This window comes from Micromys minutus (assembly GCF_963924665.1).
Source record: "Micromys minutus genome assembly, chromosome: 1".
Classification (NCBI taxonomy): domain Eukaryota; kingdom Metazoa; phylum Chordata; class Mammalia; order Rodentia; family Muridae; genus Micromys; species Micromys minutus.
Window position 1 is genome coordinate 156,132,107 of NC_137969.1, and position 16,116 is coordinate 156,148,222.

Consider the following 16,116-nt stretch of genomic DNA (forward strand, 5'->3'; position numbering starts at 1 on the left):
TGACATCACTGTGTGCAGTTCTCTCTAGGCTAGAAGATAGATCCAGTGGGAGGGATGGTCCCATGCCTTCACCAGTGGAACCTTGTACCTGTCACTGTTATAGGCCATTCAAAATTTTTCCTTCTTCACACCACTGTTCCATCCCAACATCTCACACACACACACACACACACACACACACACACAGCAGCAGCAGCAGCAGCAGCAGCAGCAGCAGCAGGAGCAGCATCCTGTTAGAGGTATCCTTGAAAGCTCAACTAAGTACTTAAAGGCTCAAGTTAGCCGACCTGTAACCTTCTCTCCCCTACAAAATACAAGAGCCTTTAAAGTCTTTGGATTACCTCCCTTTTTCATTTATTGTCCAGTATTTTAAATCAAACGTTTAAATTTTTTAATTAGATTTATTTATACACACACACACACACACAAGTCATAGATACCGTGACATGCATGTGGAGGTCAGAGGACAACTTGTGGGAGTCGGCTCTCCTTCCACCATGCGGGAACTGGCGTTGAATGCAGGCCATTAAGTGCCTTTACTTGATGAGCCATTTCTCTAGCTCTTAGTTCTAATCTTCATTGTTGCTGCTGCTGCTATTGTGCTGGGATCAGACCCATGGCTTTAGGTACAGTGTGCAGGTATTTACCACTGTGCTTTTAGATTATGTGCAGTGGGTTTCTAGAAGTGAACCTTTAGTTTAGTCCTTTTTTAAAAAGAAAAGATTTATTTATTCTTATGTGTATGTTTGTTTTACCTACATGTATGTCTGTGTACCACATGCACGCCTGGTGCCTGTGGAAACCAGAAAAAGGGGTTGGGTCCCCTAGAACTAGCAAATCAGTGAGCTTTGAGTCTTTCAGTACATAGCCTGGCGGCAAGCCCATACTAGTCTTGAACTTTCTGTCCTCCTGCCTTTCCTCCCCAGGGTCTCATAACTCCCACAATAATCGTCATTCATATTCATTTTCTAGCTCTTTCTCCCATCTCCACCCAAAGACCTAGAGCTCAGGCTGGCCTTCTGCTGGCACCACAAGCATGGGTTACACACGGTTCACAGCTTTATAATTTTTTTGGACAGAACTTGGATTCACCACCACCGTGTGTGTTTCCACCTTTTCTTCCTGAAATGTTGCTCTTCCCTCAGGAATGACTTTTCTTCTTGGAGAATCACTTAGAAATCCCTTAGGTGAGAGTCTCATTAGTGGAAAATTATAATCTCACAGTTTTTGATGATCTGAACATGTTTCTGTTTAGCTTTTGTTCTATAAACACTCTTGGGCTCAGTACCTAAGCTTAGACCAACAGCTAACTTTTCTTAGTGTTTTGTAACATGTGATCCCAATAATTCACTTTCATGTTCTGAGAAATGTATTAGCAGCTCTTTTTTCTTTGAAGATTTTTTTTGTTTTGTTTTTGTTTTTATTTTTTCTCTTTTTTTATTGGATATATTTATTTACATTTCAAATGTTATCCCCTTTCCTGGTTTCCCCTCCATACTTCCTATCCTATCCCCATACCTCCTTCCCCCGCTTCTATGGGGGTGTTCACCCACCCAACCCCTCCTTCCTCCCCACCCTGACGTTCCCCTACACTGAGGCATTGAGCCTTGGCAGGACCATTGATGCCCAACAAGCCCATCCTCTGTTACATGTGCAGCTAGAGCTATGGGTCCATCCATTTCTACTCTTTGGATAGTGGTTTAGTCCCTGGGAGCTCTGGTTGGTTCGTATTGTTGTTCTTATGGGGTTGGAAACACCTTCAACTCCTTCAGTTCTCTCTCCAACTCCTCCATTAAGGACCCCGTTCTCAGTTCAATGGTTGGATGTAAGCATCCACCTCTGTTGTGTCGTGCTCTGGCAGAGCCTCTCAGGAGACAGCTACATCAGGCTCCTGTAAGCATGCACTTCTTGGCATCAGCAATAGTGTCTGGGTTTGGTGGCTATATATGGGCTGGATCCCCAAGTGGGGCAGTCTCTGGATGGCCTTTCCTTTTTTTAAATTTCTAATTCTGTTTGTGTGTGTGTGTGTGTGTGTGTGTGTGTGTGTGCGCGCGCGCATATACATGTATACACAAATGAGGGCAGGTACCTGCTGAGGCCAAAAGAGGGCATCAGATTCCCTAAGCTGGAATTACAGGCTGCCCTGAGCCTCCCAATTTAGTTTCTGGGAACCGAACTCAGGTCTTCTGCTGGAATGGTACACACTCCAAGTCTTCTACTCAAGGCTTCTTTGATTGCTTTTCAAATGACTTAGATGTTTTGACACTATATTATAATTCTTCTACATAGAATTTATTTTTCTTTGTCATGGCTTCTTGCTATAAAGGACGGACTGGGCTCAGGCAACCCTGCCCTAGCCGCCTGAGAGTAGGGGGCTACAGGCACAAGTCACTTCAGGTTAGAGGTGTGGGGTTTATCTAGTGGATGGCTAGCAATGGAACCTATGCATTGGAAGTAAAATCTCTAGTACCGAGCTGTATCTCTAGCCTTTATATACACACACACACACACACACACACACACACACACAGAGTAAATGTTATTCCATGTTATTCCATTTGGCATACGTTGTGTTTCCTGTAATTGTGAACTCAAATGCCTCCTCGGTCTTGGGACCTTGTCAGCCATCCTCTCCCAAGATTCTCAGCAGGTGTAGGCTGCACTTCTCCTTGTGTCTTGTTTGCCTTTTCAGCCTCTTCTCTGTTTCCTTCTTCTTGCCCGAGAACATTCTGGATGATCTTTAGCTCCATTCCTCAGTCCAACCATTCAGGCTTCATGCTTGCCTGTTACCCAAGCCGCCATTGAGGTTTTACTCCAGAAGTTAAATCTGGGCTGGGAACTCGCCCATGTTCAACATCACAGATAAATTTTGATTTGATTCTTTTTCCAGTTTCCCGACCACTGCATAACTTTTCCATGTCATCTCTGTAGCTCTAAAGATTTCATACGTAATCGTATAGCAATGGATTGCTTATGCTTTTTTTAAAGATTTATTTATTCATGTATTTTATGTATACAGTAGGTGCTCTGTCTTCATACACACTAGAAGAATTGGATCCCATTACGAATGATTGTGAACTAACATGTGGTTGCTGGGAATTGAACTCGGGTCCTCTGGAAGAGTAGTCAGTGCTCTTAACCACGGAGCCATCTCTCCAAACCCCCTAACTGCTGTTCTTAATACCTAAAATTCTTAAAACTCTAAAGTTGCTTACAGTTACAAATAACCCTTTCATACTGGTTGTATTGTGTGTGTGTGTGTGTGTGTGTGTGTGTGTGTGTGTGTGTGTGCGCAGATCACACTCCTGTTACTCTCCATGCAGTCTTCAGATCTAACTTTAGAACCTACTATAGACTTTATAAACTACTGTCTACAGTAGGTGTTTGTTTGCTTCTGTGGCAGTCAGGGTGCTAAGGATGAGTTCCACATGCTTTGAGCCCAGGTTTTCTGAGATGGTCTGCGCCTCAGCCTCTCCCCCTGGTGAATTCTGGACGCTCATCTCCCTGATCGTGTGGCTGCTTCAGGGCAGCTCTGCCGCTGTCACCCACTCACTTTCCATCTTCCTTGCTTCTTGGCCTTTGCTCCTCTGTCTGTCTGCTCTCTTTCGCTTTTATGTTTTTAAGAGGGATGGATAGCATTCTTAGCTTCACGTGAACTCAGCAGCCATGAAAAGGAAAGGTGTGTTCTGGTTTCGGGTTCAAGTTGTAATTTAAAAGGAGGACCCTCAAGGATAGTCTGGGGCCTGGTGAGATGGTTCAGTGGATACGGGTGCTTGCTGCCAAGCCTGACCTGAGTTTAGTCTCCGAGGCCCACATGGATAAACACACATGCCCTAAACAAATAAATGTAAAAAAAAAAAAAAAAAAAAAAAGTAAGATATTTTAAAAGAATACTTAGTCTGGGAGTTGAGGATAACTCATTTGGCAAATTGCTTATTTTGTAGAACATACACCAAAAACATGAGGCATTATTCACACTTAAGAGTTCTAGACCTGGAGAGGCAGAGACAAGCAGATCCCTGGGGCTCAGCCCAGCTTATTTGGTAAATGCCTAGGCCAAAGAGAGATCCTGGCTCAGGAAAGAAAAGGTGGAGCCCTGAGGAATGAGACTCAAGAAGCTTGTCTTCTGGCCTCCTCACTGGTGTACACACGAAGTGCACACAGTCACACAAGTACACACACACACACACACACACACACACACACACAGGAGTCATGTGGCACTGCTGAAGAACTGGTTCCACCCTGTTAGTGTCCCTGCAGGCAGGAGCTGCCATCTCTTAACTTTAACCCAGGGATACTCCGGAAGCTCAGACATTTTTATAAGCCTGAGAGAAGTACAGTAATAAGAAGCAAGGCCACTGTCATTCCCTCCTGTGAACCCTGGGTTAGGTGAGAGCAGGCCTGCTCAGCCACTGGGGGCGTGGAAGCACTAACCTGGAATTGGGTGGGGGGTGGACTGTTTCAGGGTGATGTTGTCGGTCTGGAGCGAGGTGGTGGGAAGACGGAGGTCATGGTGACAGAAGGTGTGACTACTGTGTCCTACACCCTGGACGAGGGCCTGATTGAGTTTGGAACAGCCATCGATGACGGCAACTACACCCGGTGAGAGGCTGCTAACAGCCAATGTGGTGCAGAGCAAGTGTGGAACACCTGCAGTGACCCGTTAAACTGCCATAACTAACAGGGTCTTGTGATCCTAGGAAGAACCTAGACAAGAAGGACAAATACTTTTGGCCTTTGTTCCTCCCCTCTTCCTGCCCAGCACCAGTGTTCCACTGTCTTTCCAGATCTGGCTTCACTCCTGCACTTTGCTTTTCTTCCTCTCCAGGGCAACAGCCTTCTTGGAGACCTTGGAGATGACCCCGGAAACAGAGGCAATGTGGAAAACCTTGAGCAAACTGGCCCTGGAGGCAAGACAGCTTCACACTGCTGAGAGGTGAGAGTGATGTGGTGTTGCAGTAAATATTAAAATGTGGCTTAACTTTTTATCCTGCACACTAGAGTCACCCAGAGGCACTCTGGCACTGCGGGGATTTCAAGCTTCACGTTCCATGTCGCCTCTAAGAATTCAGGCTTGGTTCACTCCACTGCCCCTACTGTTTCTGTCCCAAGTGGATACAACCTCCCGATGTATTCCTTTCCTCCACCACCCAGTACAAACATGACTCCATATCCATTAACTTATCAAATAGGTTTATATGTTAAATTCTCATTCCACAAACCCTCTACACAATAAGCTTACAACCAATGGACAAAGCTATAAACTGCCCATCTATATGAGATAAATTAGACCCATAGAAACGCTTAGAAATGATCATGACAACCTCATCAAGGTAGAGATGTGCTAAGAGGAACATACACATTGGCTTCCAGCTTGCCTCTGTCAATCTCCTCCTCCTCTCCCTCTCTTCCACTCCTCCAGCTTCTTTCCCCGCCTACCTCTCCACTGTCCAGTCATGTATTGCTTTAACATAAACCTACAGTGTGGATCCAAGATGCTGGCAGCTAGGAGGCCTCTGAGTGCTCATCTGTGCTACTCCTCTACCGGGTGCAGGCCCTACCCCACCCCCACTACAACACTATCAGCACTCCCTGATGCACTGACAAACACCCACCCACCCTAGATTTGAAGAATATATCTTTTTAAAAATAGTTTAAAATTTTATATATAAAATGTTAGTGTGTGGGTCTGTGCACCTGACTGCAGGTACCCACCAAGGTTAGAAGAGTATCAAATCCCCTGGAGCTGGAGGTTCAGGTGGTTGTGAGCTGCCTTGATGGAGGTGCTAGAAATCAAACACCAGTCCTCTACAAGAGCTCTACACATTCTTAACTGCAGAATCATCTACCTAGCTTTGACTATGCCTTAATATTTTTTCTTCCCTTTCTTTGCATGGTTCCTTTTTTAGAGGCTGTTTGTCAGCTGGAGAGTGGTTTAATCTCAGCACTCAGGAGACAGAGGCTGAAGGATCTCTGAGCTCTAGGCCACCCTGGGTCCATAGAACAAGTTCCAAGACAACCAGGACTATACAGAGAAACCCTGTTTCTACCCCACCCCCAAAACCCAAAAGAATCCCAAGTGCTTGGATTAAAGGCATGTGTTGCCACCACCACCTGGCTAGTTACTCCTAAGGGTGTCTGTATTAGTCACTTTTGTATTGCTATGATAAAACACCATGACCAAGGCAGCTCATAAAAGAAAGCATAAAATAGGCTTATAGTTCCAGGGGGTTAGACTCCATGATGATAGAGTGAAATCATGGTGGCCTAGACAGCTGAGAGCTCACATTTTAGAACCAGCAAGCAGAGAGCACTGAAGTTGGCAGAAAGCTTTGAAACCTCAAGGCTCCACCCCCAATGACACACCTTCTCCAACAAGGTCACACCTTTTAATCCTTCCAAAACAGTTCCACCAACTAGTGACCAAGTCTTCAAGCATCTGAGCCTGTGGGAGGCATTCTTATCCAAACCACCACAGTGTGCATGTGTGTGGGTCTGTCCACATGAGTGCTGGTTCCTGCAGAGGCCTGAAAGTATAGCTTCCCCAAGAGCTAGAGTTACAGGCAATCGTGAGCCTCTTGATGAAGGTATTGGGAATTGAACTCAGGTTATCTGTAAGAGCAGTATACACTCCTAACCACTGAGCCATCTCTCCAGCCTGCCCAAGAGTTTCTATCATGCCTTCCATGTCTGTCATGGTCACAGTATACATGTAATAGACAGGTTTGTGACTTCAGAGTCCTTCAGACCTTGGCTCCACTTCCCAGCAGTGATGATGTCATCACCATATAGCATTATAATTAGGTGTGGCAGTGGTGATGGTGATGAAGAACATTAAGAGAATTATTCCAAAAGGATTATGGGACTGTTAAATTCTCAGCACATATCAGCTGCTTATTGCCTTGAGCTTTCCCATCCTCTCCCCCTCCCCTCTTGCATTCACACAGACTAGCAGCAAGTCCTAAGGATTCCATCTTACCTGTTTACTGTTTACTTTTTTAGGTGTACTTATTTTTATCTGTATGGTATGCTTGCATATATATTTTGTGTATCTGGTAAACATAGAGGTCAGAAGGTGGCATCAGGTCTCCTGGAACTGGATTTACAGATAGTTATGAACCACCTTGTAGGTGCTGGGAACCAAACTCTAGTCAAGAGCAGCAAGTGCTCTTAACTGCTAAGCCATTGATTTTTTTTTATAGCCTAGGCTGGCCTAAATTTCATATGTAACTATGGGTAACCTTGGAATTCTGATCCTCCTGCCTCTCCTTTTTGGTGCTAAGATTACAGCCTTGTGCTACCACACCCTGTTTAAGCAGTACTGGGTGATGTGTGCCACCAACATCTGGCAAAAACTTTCTTGAAATCATCAATGAGAAGGCTAGAGATGTAGCTCAGTCAGTAGACACTTGCCTGACATGCTTGAGGCCCTGGGTTTGATCTCCAGCACCACATATACCAGCCATTGTAGCACGTCTGTAATTTCAGCACTCGGGAGGTGGAGGCAGGAGGATCAGAAGTTCAAAGTTATCCTTGACTATATAATGTGTTCAAGACCAGCCTGGGCTACATGAGGCCCTGTTTATAAAACAACAAAATCCATTATATTATATAATTGGTTTTGCCCAGAATATTCCAATAGCTTAGTGTTTATTCAGTATAAAATCTAACTGCTTGCCTTGGCCAGTGGCCCTGCAAGTATTTGCTTCTGTTTCTTTCTTATTCCCTTTATCTGCTTGCCCATCCGTCTCTAGCCACAATGTCTCCTTTGACTCTGAGCATGCCCTACTCATCCTTGCTCAGAGTGTTACATGGCCATTCCCTGCATCCCATCTTGCCAAGACAAACTCTGTTAAAAATGTTTCTATTTGCATATATTAACCATACTATACATACTAATGGGTTTCCTTGTGGTATAGCAATGTGCTTTTCCATATTCACCTCTTCTCCCTGTCTTGTCTCTCACTCTCTCTGATCCCCTTCTTCCCAGCCAGTCCCCTTCTACCTTAATCTCTCTTGTTAATGATTCAGTGAGTTTCTCTAGAGTTGCTTACAGGAGCATGGGTACCTTACCAGTGGTTATACACCACTGAAAAAATATCTCCTCCCCTGACCCCTGCACCAACCATTAAATAAATGCTCATAGATCCCAAGGGAAGGGCGGGGCCTTGTGAGTGTCTCTGTCCCCATAATGGGATATTGATGGTCCCCACATGCCACAGCCATTCTGGCCTGGAAGAAAGCATTCCTCCACACTATGCTTTCTTCCCTCTCTTACATTCTTCCCAGTCCCTCTCCTGAGATGTTCCCTGGGCTGTAGTGGGGTGCACATGCACCCGTTTATGGCCAAGGGCCCAGTAGTCACTTATCCCCAGCACTCAGACCTCTGCAGTTCTGGCTCTGCAGTTAACATCTGCCCACTACACAAAGCAGCTTCCTGACTAACACTGACAGCAGCGCTGGTTGGCGGGCCTAGCCACATTATTTAGAAGGCAATCAGATGATAAAGCATGTCCATTTAACAAAAATAACAGCAGTGGCTTCCCCACTGGGGCCTGTGACTTCCCCAACACAGACTTTGGACCAGGTTTACAGCCTCACATTTGGGTTCCCTGTTGTAGAACAGCCGTGAAATCCAACGAGAAAGTTCCTGGTTACCCCCTTAACAGAGTTCCACTTTGTAGCAGTGAGCATATTTTTCCTGGCCAGTGAGGAGCTGCTCTTTGTTGCCAGTGCCTCCCCAGCTGTATTCTCTCCTTGTCATCCACAGGCTTTCCTCTTCCTTGTCCTCAGGGCTCTCTGAGACCCTATCAGCGCAGGGTGGATGGGGACACAGAAGATACTTGTGACATGTATGTTGGACCGATGGTGTAATGACGGTCCTGCGATAAGGTGACTGTTGTGTTATTGCTTTTCTGCTGTAGGTGCTTCTCTGCTCTGGGTCATGTGGCCAAAGCTCGGTTCCTGCATGAGACCAATGAGATTGCAGATCAGGTGTCCAGGGAATATGCAAGTATCACCTCTTGACTCCTTCAGCCTCCCAAGCTGTAACGTCTGGTAGTTTTTAGTTCCATGATTCCTAGTTTACAGCCTCCCTACCTTCTCTACCCTGCCCACCCCCATCTCTAAAGTTGGACCACCTTGGAATTGCCCATGAAACCTCAGGCTGCTAAGTGCCTTAAAGATCCTCAGCTTTCCAAGTCTCTTAGCCTCCATGTCCCCTGGTCTTCCTGGGTCTGCCTGTGCCGAGTGACCAAAGCTCCCTTTCCCTGCAGGGTGGAGAAGGCACAGACTACTACCAGGTCCGAGCCCGCCTAGCTATGCTGGAGAAGAACTACAAACTGGCTGAAATGATCTTTTTGGAACAGGTAACGGGAGAAAGGGGTCCAGACAGAAGACATGCTCCTGGGCGGGGAAGAGAATGAAAGAGCACTACTCAGTGAGTCCTCCAAAAGCCTGGGGAGAACATAAGCTTAGAGCGCTTAGCCTATGCCTTCCTTAGGTTCCTCCTCTGTGTTACTCTTTATCTAGGCGAGCATCCTCCTTTGGACTTTAACTTTTTTTTCTTTTCAGAATGATGTCTTAGCTTCTCTCTGTAATTCTTGTGTATAGAATTGTGTATAGAATAAAATCCAAATTTTTGTAGAGCCCCAAACTTACATAGTCTGAGAAACCTTTAAGCTTCTTTATAGTAAATCCATCACTGGAGCCAGGAGTGTAGCCCAGTGGTTGAGCATGGGCTTAACATGTGCAAGGCAGTCAATTAAACTTTCAGTGAAAGCATGAGCATATGTACACACACATACACACAGACACATACATACACACAGACACACATACATACACACATATACACACATACATACACACACAGACACACATATATGCACACATACACATACACAGACACACATACATACACACACAGACACACATATATACACACAGACACACATATATACACACAGACACATACACACATACATACACACACAGACACACATATATACACACATACACATACACACATACATACACACACAGACACACATATATACACACATACACACACAGACATAGACACATACACACACATAGACACACACACATACAGACAGACACACAGACACAGACACAGACACACACACACACACACACACACCTTAGCCAGGCTGAGCAGGGCTCGCTAGTATTTGACCCTGCCTTCTGGGCATCCTTTTCTTCCATGTGGTACCCTAGAATGCTGTTGAGGAGGCCATGGACATGTACCAGGAGCTGCACCGCTGGGATGAATGCATTGCTGTGGCTGAGGCCAAGGTATCGTTTCTGTCCTCTCTCCACAACTGTTCAGAATTAGGCATCACCAATTCCAGAAATCTTTCTAAGGAAGCCATGGGATCCGGAATGGATTTGGGGCTGTCTCATATGATTCGGAATTAACATACTGGACCATGGGAGGAGCCACACTGTCACAGAGGAACCAAGAGAAATGAAAAGTAGGAGAGGGAGGCAGGATGGGATTCCCAGTTCCCTCTGCATGTCCAGGGACACCCAGCCCTGGAGAAGCTACGCAGAGATTACTATCAGTGGTTAATGGACACCCAGCAAGAGGAACGAGCAGGTGAACTTCAGGAGAGTCAAGGGGATGGGCTGGCAGCCATCAGCCTCTACCTCAAAGCTGGGCTCCCTGCCAAGGCTGCGCGGCTGGTGCTGACTCGAGAGGAGCTGCTGGCCAACACAGATCTGGTAGAACATATCACCACAGCCCTCATCAAGGGAGAACTCTATGAAAGGGTATGCTGATTTCTGTTTCCTGGCTCTTCTCCAGGACCTGAATCCCTCTCCCACCCAAAGGAAGCTTGGGGAGGGACACATAACTGACTGTACACATCCCTTCCTCGGGGAGCTGATTCTTGATTGTTTGTGTTCTGTGGGTTTCATTCACTGTAGCCATATATGTATTGATAGGCAGGGGATCTCTTCGAGAAGATTCGGAATCCACAGAGGGCCCTCGAGTGCTACTGCAAAGGCAATGCCTTCATGAAAGGTACTGGCCACGAGCAAGCCAGCATCCTTGACCCTGCATACTGCTGCCATCTAGCTCCTCCCTGGGACATCTGCTTTCCTCTGCTCCTCGCCCATCGGCCATGCTTCATCCCTGCCCTGTTTTCCTGAGCCAAGTGCCTCTTCTCTCCCCGGTAGCTGTTGAGCTGGCTCGACTGGCCTTCCCAGTGGAGGTGGTGAAGCTAGAGGAGGCCTGGGGGGACCACTTGGTACAGCAAAAGCAGCTGGATGCGGCCATCAACCACTATATCGAAGCTAGGTATGGTGGTACAGGGACAGAATGGGGATTTGGGCATGAAGTGGGATTCTGCGCAAAGGAGGGCACCGTAGCCTGAGAGGGATCTTGGGATATGGGGTAGAATGTGCAGGGGGGTTTCTTTACTCCATCTCACCCTCCCCTTCCTCATACATATTCACTGTCCTTCCTGCCTGTGCCAGGTGCTCCATTAAAGCAATTGAGGCTGCCCTGGGTGCCCGCCAGTGGAAGAAGGCAATCTACATATTAGATCTCCAGGATAGAAACACTGCGTCTAAATACTACCCTCGAGTGGCCCAACACTATGCTTCTCTGCAGGAGTATGAGGTGAGGAAAAGTCCCTTTCTGCAGCTTTGAAGCAGAGCAGTGCAGAGTGATAAGGAGGTCCCCTAGAACAAGATGTGGGGGCGGCTCATCCAGCCCCTCTTGCTGGAGCTCAAACAACATCACTGCGAATGAGGAGGCTCACTTCCAAGCTGCCATCCCAGTCAGTTCAGGTGATCCTTCATGAATAGCTTCAGCATAGCTAGCATAGTGCTTCCTCCATGGCAGAGACGGGAGGCCCTCTCAGTCCCACTGGACGAGACAGATGCCCCAGCAGTTAAGAGAACCTAAGTTCAGATCCCAGCACCCACATGTCCTTGTACACACCTGTAGCCACAGAGCTGCAGGGTAAAGCCTGGGGCTTCATGGGTACCAGCCCAACTAAACATTACAAACTCCTGCTTCAGACAGAGACCCTGCCTCAAAGAAATAAGGCAGAGGTGATAGAAGAATAACACTCTCTCCTTACTTCTGTGTCCATGTGTGTACCTAACACACTTACACAAGCACACACATGAACACTGACACAGCACACACACATATCACACACATGCCATATATACCACACAAACACCATATATACCACACATACACACACACACCATATACATACATCAGATGCACACCACATACATCACAGACACACACACCATATGCACCAGACATATACAATACACACACACATATACACAATACTACATATATACACCATATACACACCATATACATCACACACACCATATTTACCACACATACACACCATATACAATACACACATACCATATACAACATACACACCATATTCAATACACACACCAAATACAGCATACACAGACCACATACACCACACCACACATATCACACACATATACCATACACACACCACACATACACCATACACATACCATATATACCACATACAAACAAACCGTACACACACTATATATATCACACATATCTCATATACACCACACAAGCACACACACACACACACACACACACACTTTGATAGAGTCTTTTTTCCTGGAGACACACTCACTTGTACACACCTTTTTCAGCATCGCTACAAAGTGCTGTGTCAGGCTCTGCACCATCTCACCTGAACCCTTTCGATTTCAGATTGCTGAGGAGCTCTACACCAAAGGAGACCGGACCAAAGACGCTATAGACATGTACACCCAGGCTGGCCGCTGGGAGCAAGCCCACAAGGTAGAAAATGGTAGTGTCCATGAGGAAAGAACTCTGCATTAGTGGCCCTGTTGCTGCAGTCCTTGATCTTCAATACCTCTCCTTTTCTGATTCCCTGAGAGCTCAGAAAGACTACTGAAATATACCCAAGACAACATGGATCCCTAGCAACTGGGGACAAGATGAAGAGAGGTCCCCATTCCTTAGGCACCCCTGGTTACTTGATAACTCTGTCCTCTCCCCTGCACTGAAGATCTCAGTGGAATAAGTGGGAGTGTGGTGACGCAGAGTGTGCCCTGCACTCAGGGCCTCACAGTCTAGATCAAACCTCAGCAGAATAGTTCTTTGTCGGCTCCTCGTAGAGCTGTAGGAACGAAACACCAGTGGTTGTTGGGAGAATCGAGTCCCTGAGCTGACGAGTCTCGCTTGGTGGGAACCCACCTGGGTTCCGTGTTCACAGCTGGCCATGAAGTGCATGCGACCGGAAGACGTGTCAGTGCTCTACATCACACAGGCTCAGGAAATGGAGAAGCAGGGCAAGTACCGAGAAGCCGAGAGGTGAGTGTGCGGAGATGCTGAGGCACCAGAGTGTGGAGAAGGGGTGGGCTGGAGGATGTGTGGCCTCTACCCCGAAGCAGTCGCAGCGGGGCTCTGGGTGTAGGCCGCTCCAGGTGCCTTCCCTGTCCTCAGGCTGTATGTGACAGTGGATGAGCCTGACCTTGCCATCACCATGTTCAAGAAGCACAAGCTGTATGACGACATGATTCGCCTGGTGGGGAAGCACCATCCAGACCTCCTCAGCGACACACACCTGCACCTGGGCAAGGTGAGCCTTCCCCCTGCCCACCCCATCCTCCCGGCCAGAGTCCATCACCCTCCCATCCTGACACACCACCCTACAGGAGCTGGAGGCGGAGGGCCGACTGCAAGAGGCTGAGTACCACTACCTTGAGGCCCAGGAATGGAAGGCAACCGTGAACATGTACCGGTCCAGCGGGCTCTGGGAGGAGGCCTACCGGGTAAGAAGTTCATGCATCCCTCTTTCCTGTTCCCACATGACTAATTTCAACTAAAGAGTATTTTTGTCAGAAGCATGGCCACACCTGTATAAACAAAATTTTACTTAAAATTGTAAGGGCTTACAGATTTTCTGAAACCCATCCTCTGTCCTTAAACACCGTGACCTAAGTTAAGAGACCTGATGCTTGGCCCTCTCTAGTGCTGACCCTCATCATGGCTGAGGCAGGAGGCCAGTGTTGACAAGAGGCAGCTGTGCAGTGAGCAGTGCTCCAGCCGCTTTGCTTTACAGGTGGCCAAAGCCCACGGAGGAGCCAGTGCCCACAAACACGTGGCCTATTTGTGGGCGAAGAGCCTGGGCGGAGAGGCCGCAGTTAGACTGCTTAACAAGCTGGGGCTTCTAGAGGCTGCCATTGACCATGCTGCTGACAACTGGTGGGTCCTGGATGACGTTTCCTCTCTATCCCTCCCAGAGCATCTTCTACACAGAGAAAGAAAACTGACCTGCAAATATAAAATAATCCCAAAAGCTGAGGCAAAAGTGAAGACCCGTGAGCCAGGCATGGTGGCCAGCCTATAATTCTGGCATTTGGGGGTGGAAGCAGAAGGAGAGTTCAAGGCCAGCTTTACCTACATAGTGAGTTTGAGGCCAGCCTAGACTACCTGATACCATGCTCCAACTAAAACAGACAGACAAAGAGAGAAAAATTGACCAGACATGACAATGTACACTTTAATCAAGAGACAGAGGCAGGCAGATTCAAGGCAAATTCAAGGCAGTGTGGTCTACACAGCAGGTCCCAGGTGAGCCAGCCTCAGTTAAATTTAAAACCCCATCTCAAAAGAGAAGTAAGGGAGGGAGGGAGGGAGGGAGGGAGGGAGGGAGGAATGGAGGAAAGAAGAAAAGGAAGAGAGGAAGGGGGAAGGAAGGGAGGGATGAAGAAAAGGAAGGAAGAGAGGAAGGGAGGAAGGAAAGGAAAAATGGAGAAGGAAGGAAGGAAGGACAGACATAGTAGAGATCTTTGGAAGGAAGGTGTTTTGTCCATGGTTCTGAAGAGAAGGGTTGAGCAGGAACAGCTTGAAAAGCTAGGACTATGCTAAGTCAGCAACACTGCTGGGTCATCAAAGCATAGTCGGACAGTTTCATTTCTACCTGCGGTGCACTGCGATCATGTCTCTCCAGCACCTGTTTATCCTCTGCTTCTGCTGGCCCCCTTCTTATTCACAGCTAGTGTCCCCACTTCTGACAGAGATTGTCTGTGACCCACTGTGTTTAATTAGCATTGCCTGTATTACTGTGGGTGGGGATTCGTTACTGCAGCACAGGCAGCCATCAGTGCATTGTCTGGATTTCTTGAGCAAATATCACAAAGACCAGGAGCGAGTCAGGGGCTGGGACCTGGTAGCACCTGGGGAGCAGGGATAGGAGGTGCAGGAGCCCTCCTGCTGGCCTCAGGAAAGTACAGGATTGGCCTGACCCCTTCCATCTGGTATCTTTAAATCTGCCCTGTTCTTCCCCCTCTATTTTCTCCTTCCTTCTGTAAGTATTAAGTACCAACTATTCCAAATTGTCCATTTCAGCTCCTTTGAGTTTGCCTTTGAACTCTCTCGGCTAGCCCTCAAGCACAAAACCCCAGAGATTCATCTCAGATACGCCATGTACCTGGAAGATGAGGTATACCCCTAACGTGGAGGTTCTCAACCTGTGGGTCATGATCCCTTTAGGGGTGGTATTGAATATCTGCATATCAGATATTTACATTAGGAGCCATAACAGTAGCAAAATTACAGTTAGGAAGTAGCAATGAAAATAATTCTATGGCATGGGGTCACCAGAACATGAGGAACTGTATTAAAGGGCTGCAGCATTAGGGAGGTTGAGAAACACTGCAGACCACAGTGACCAGTTCAAACCCCTGTCTCCTAGTTGCTTGTAATACTAGGCTCTTTCTCACCACATGTGACTGTCCTTCTGTCTAGGGCAAATTTGAAGACGCTGAAGCTGAATTCATCCGGGCTGGTAAACCCAAAGAGGCAGTCCTCATGTGAGTTTTCTCACTTCCTTTTTTTTTCCCATTTATTTATGGGTATAGAAATGCATGCACTATATGGAAGTCAGATATTCATGCACCATATGGATGTCAGATATGCAAGCACTATATAGAAGTCAGATATGCAGGCACTGTATAGAAGTCAGATATGCATGCACTGTATGGAAGTCAGATATTCATGTACCATATGGAAGTCAGATAGTCATACACCCT

General features: G+C 47.0%; 1 protein-coding gene across 1 annotated transcript in view; it reads left to right on the plus strand.

Annotated features, from left to right (window-relative positions):
* The window catches only part of IFT172 (intraflagellar transport 172), a 38,384-nt gene that overhangs the window by 14,523 nt on the left and 7,745 nt on the right, over positions 1–16,116 (plus strand). Inside the window, exons 17-32 of the mRNA XM_080926320.1 lie at positions 4,469–4,605; positions 4,832–4,939; positions 8,928–9,012; positions 9,279–9,371; positions 10,243–10,320; positions 10,549–10,797; positions 10,972–11,050; positions 11,206–11,326; positions 11,506–11,650; positions 12,767–12,856; positions 13,296–13,393; positions 13,526–13,661; positions 13,738–13,854; positions 14,145–14,287; positions 15,434–15,527; positions 15,833–15,897. Of these exons, the coding sequence (XP_080782446.1) occupies positions 4,469–4,605; positions 4,832–4,939; positions 8,928–9,012; positions 9,279–9,371; positions 10,243–10,320; positions 10,549–10,797; positions 10,972–11,050; positions 11,206–11,326; positions 11,506–11,650; positions 12,767–12,856; positions 13,296–13,393; positions 13,526–13,661; positions 13,738–13,854; positions 14,145–14,287; positions 15,434–15,527; positions 15,833–15,897 (1,838 nt within the window). The remainder of the gene's footprint in view (positions 1–4,468; positions 4,606–4,831; positions 4,940–8,927; positions 9,013–9,278; positions 9,372–10,242; positions 10,321–10,548; positions 10,798–10,971; positions 11,051–11,205; positions 11,327–11,505; positions 11,651–12,766; positions 12,857–13,295; positions 13,394–13,525; positions 13,662–13,737; positions 13,855–14,144; positions 14,288–15,433; positions 15,528–15,832; positions 15,898–16,116) is intronic.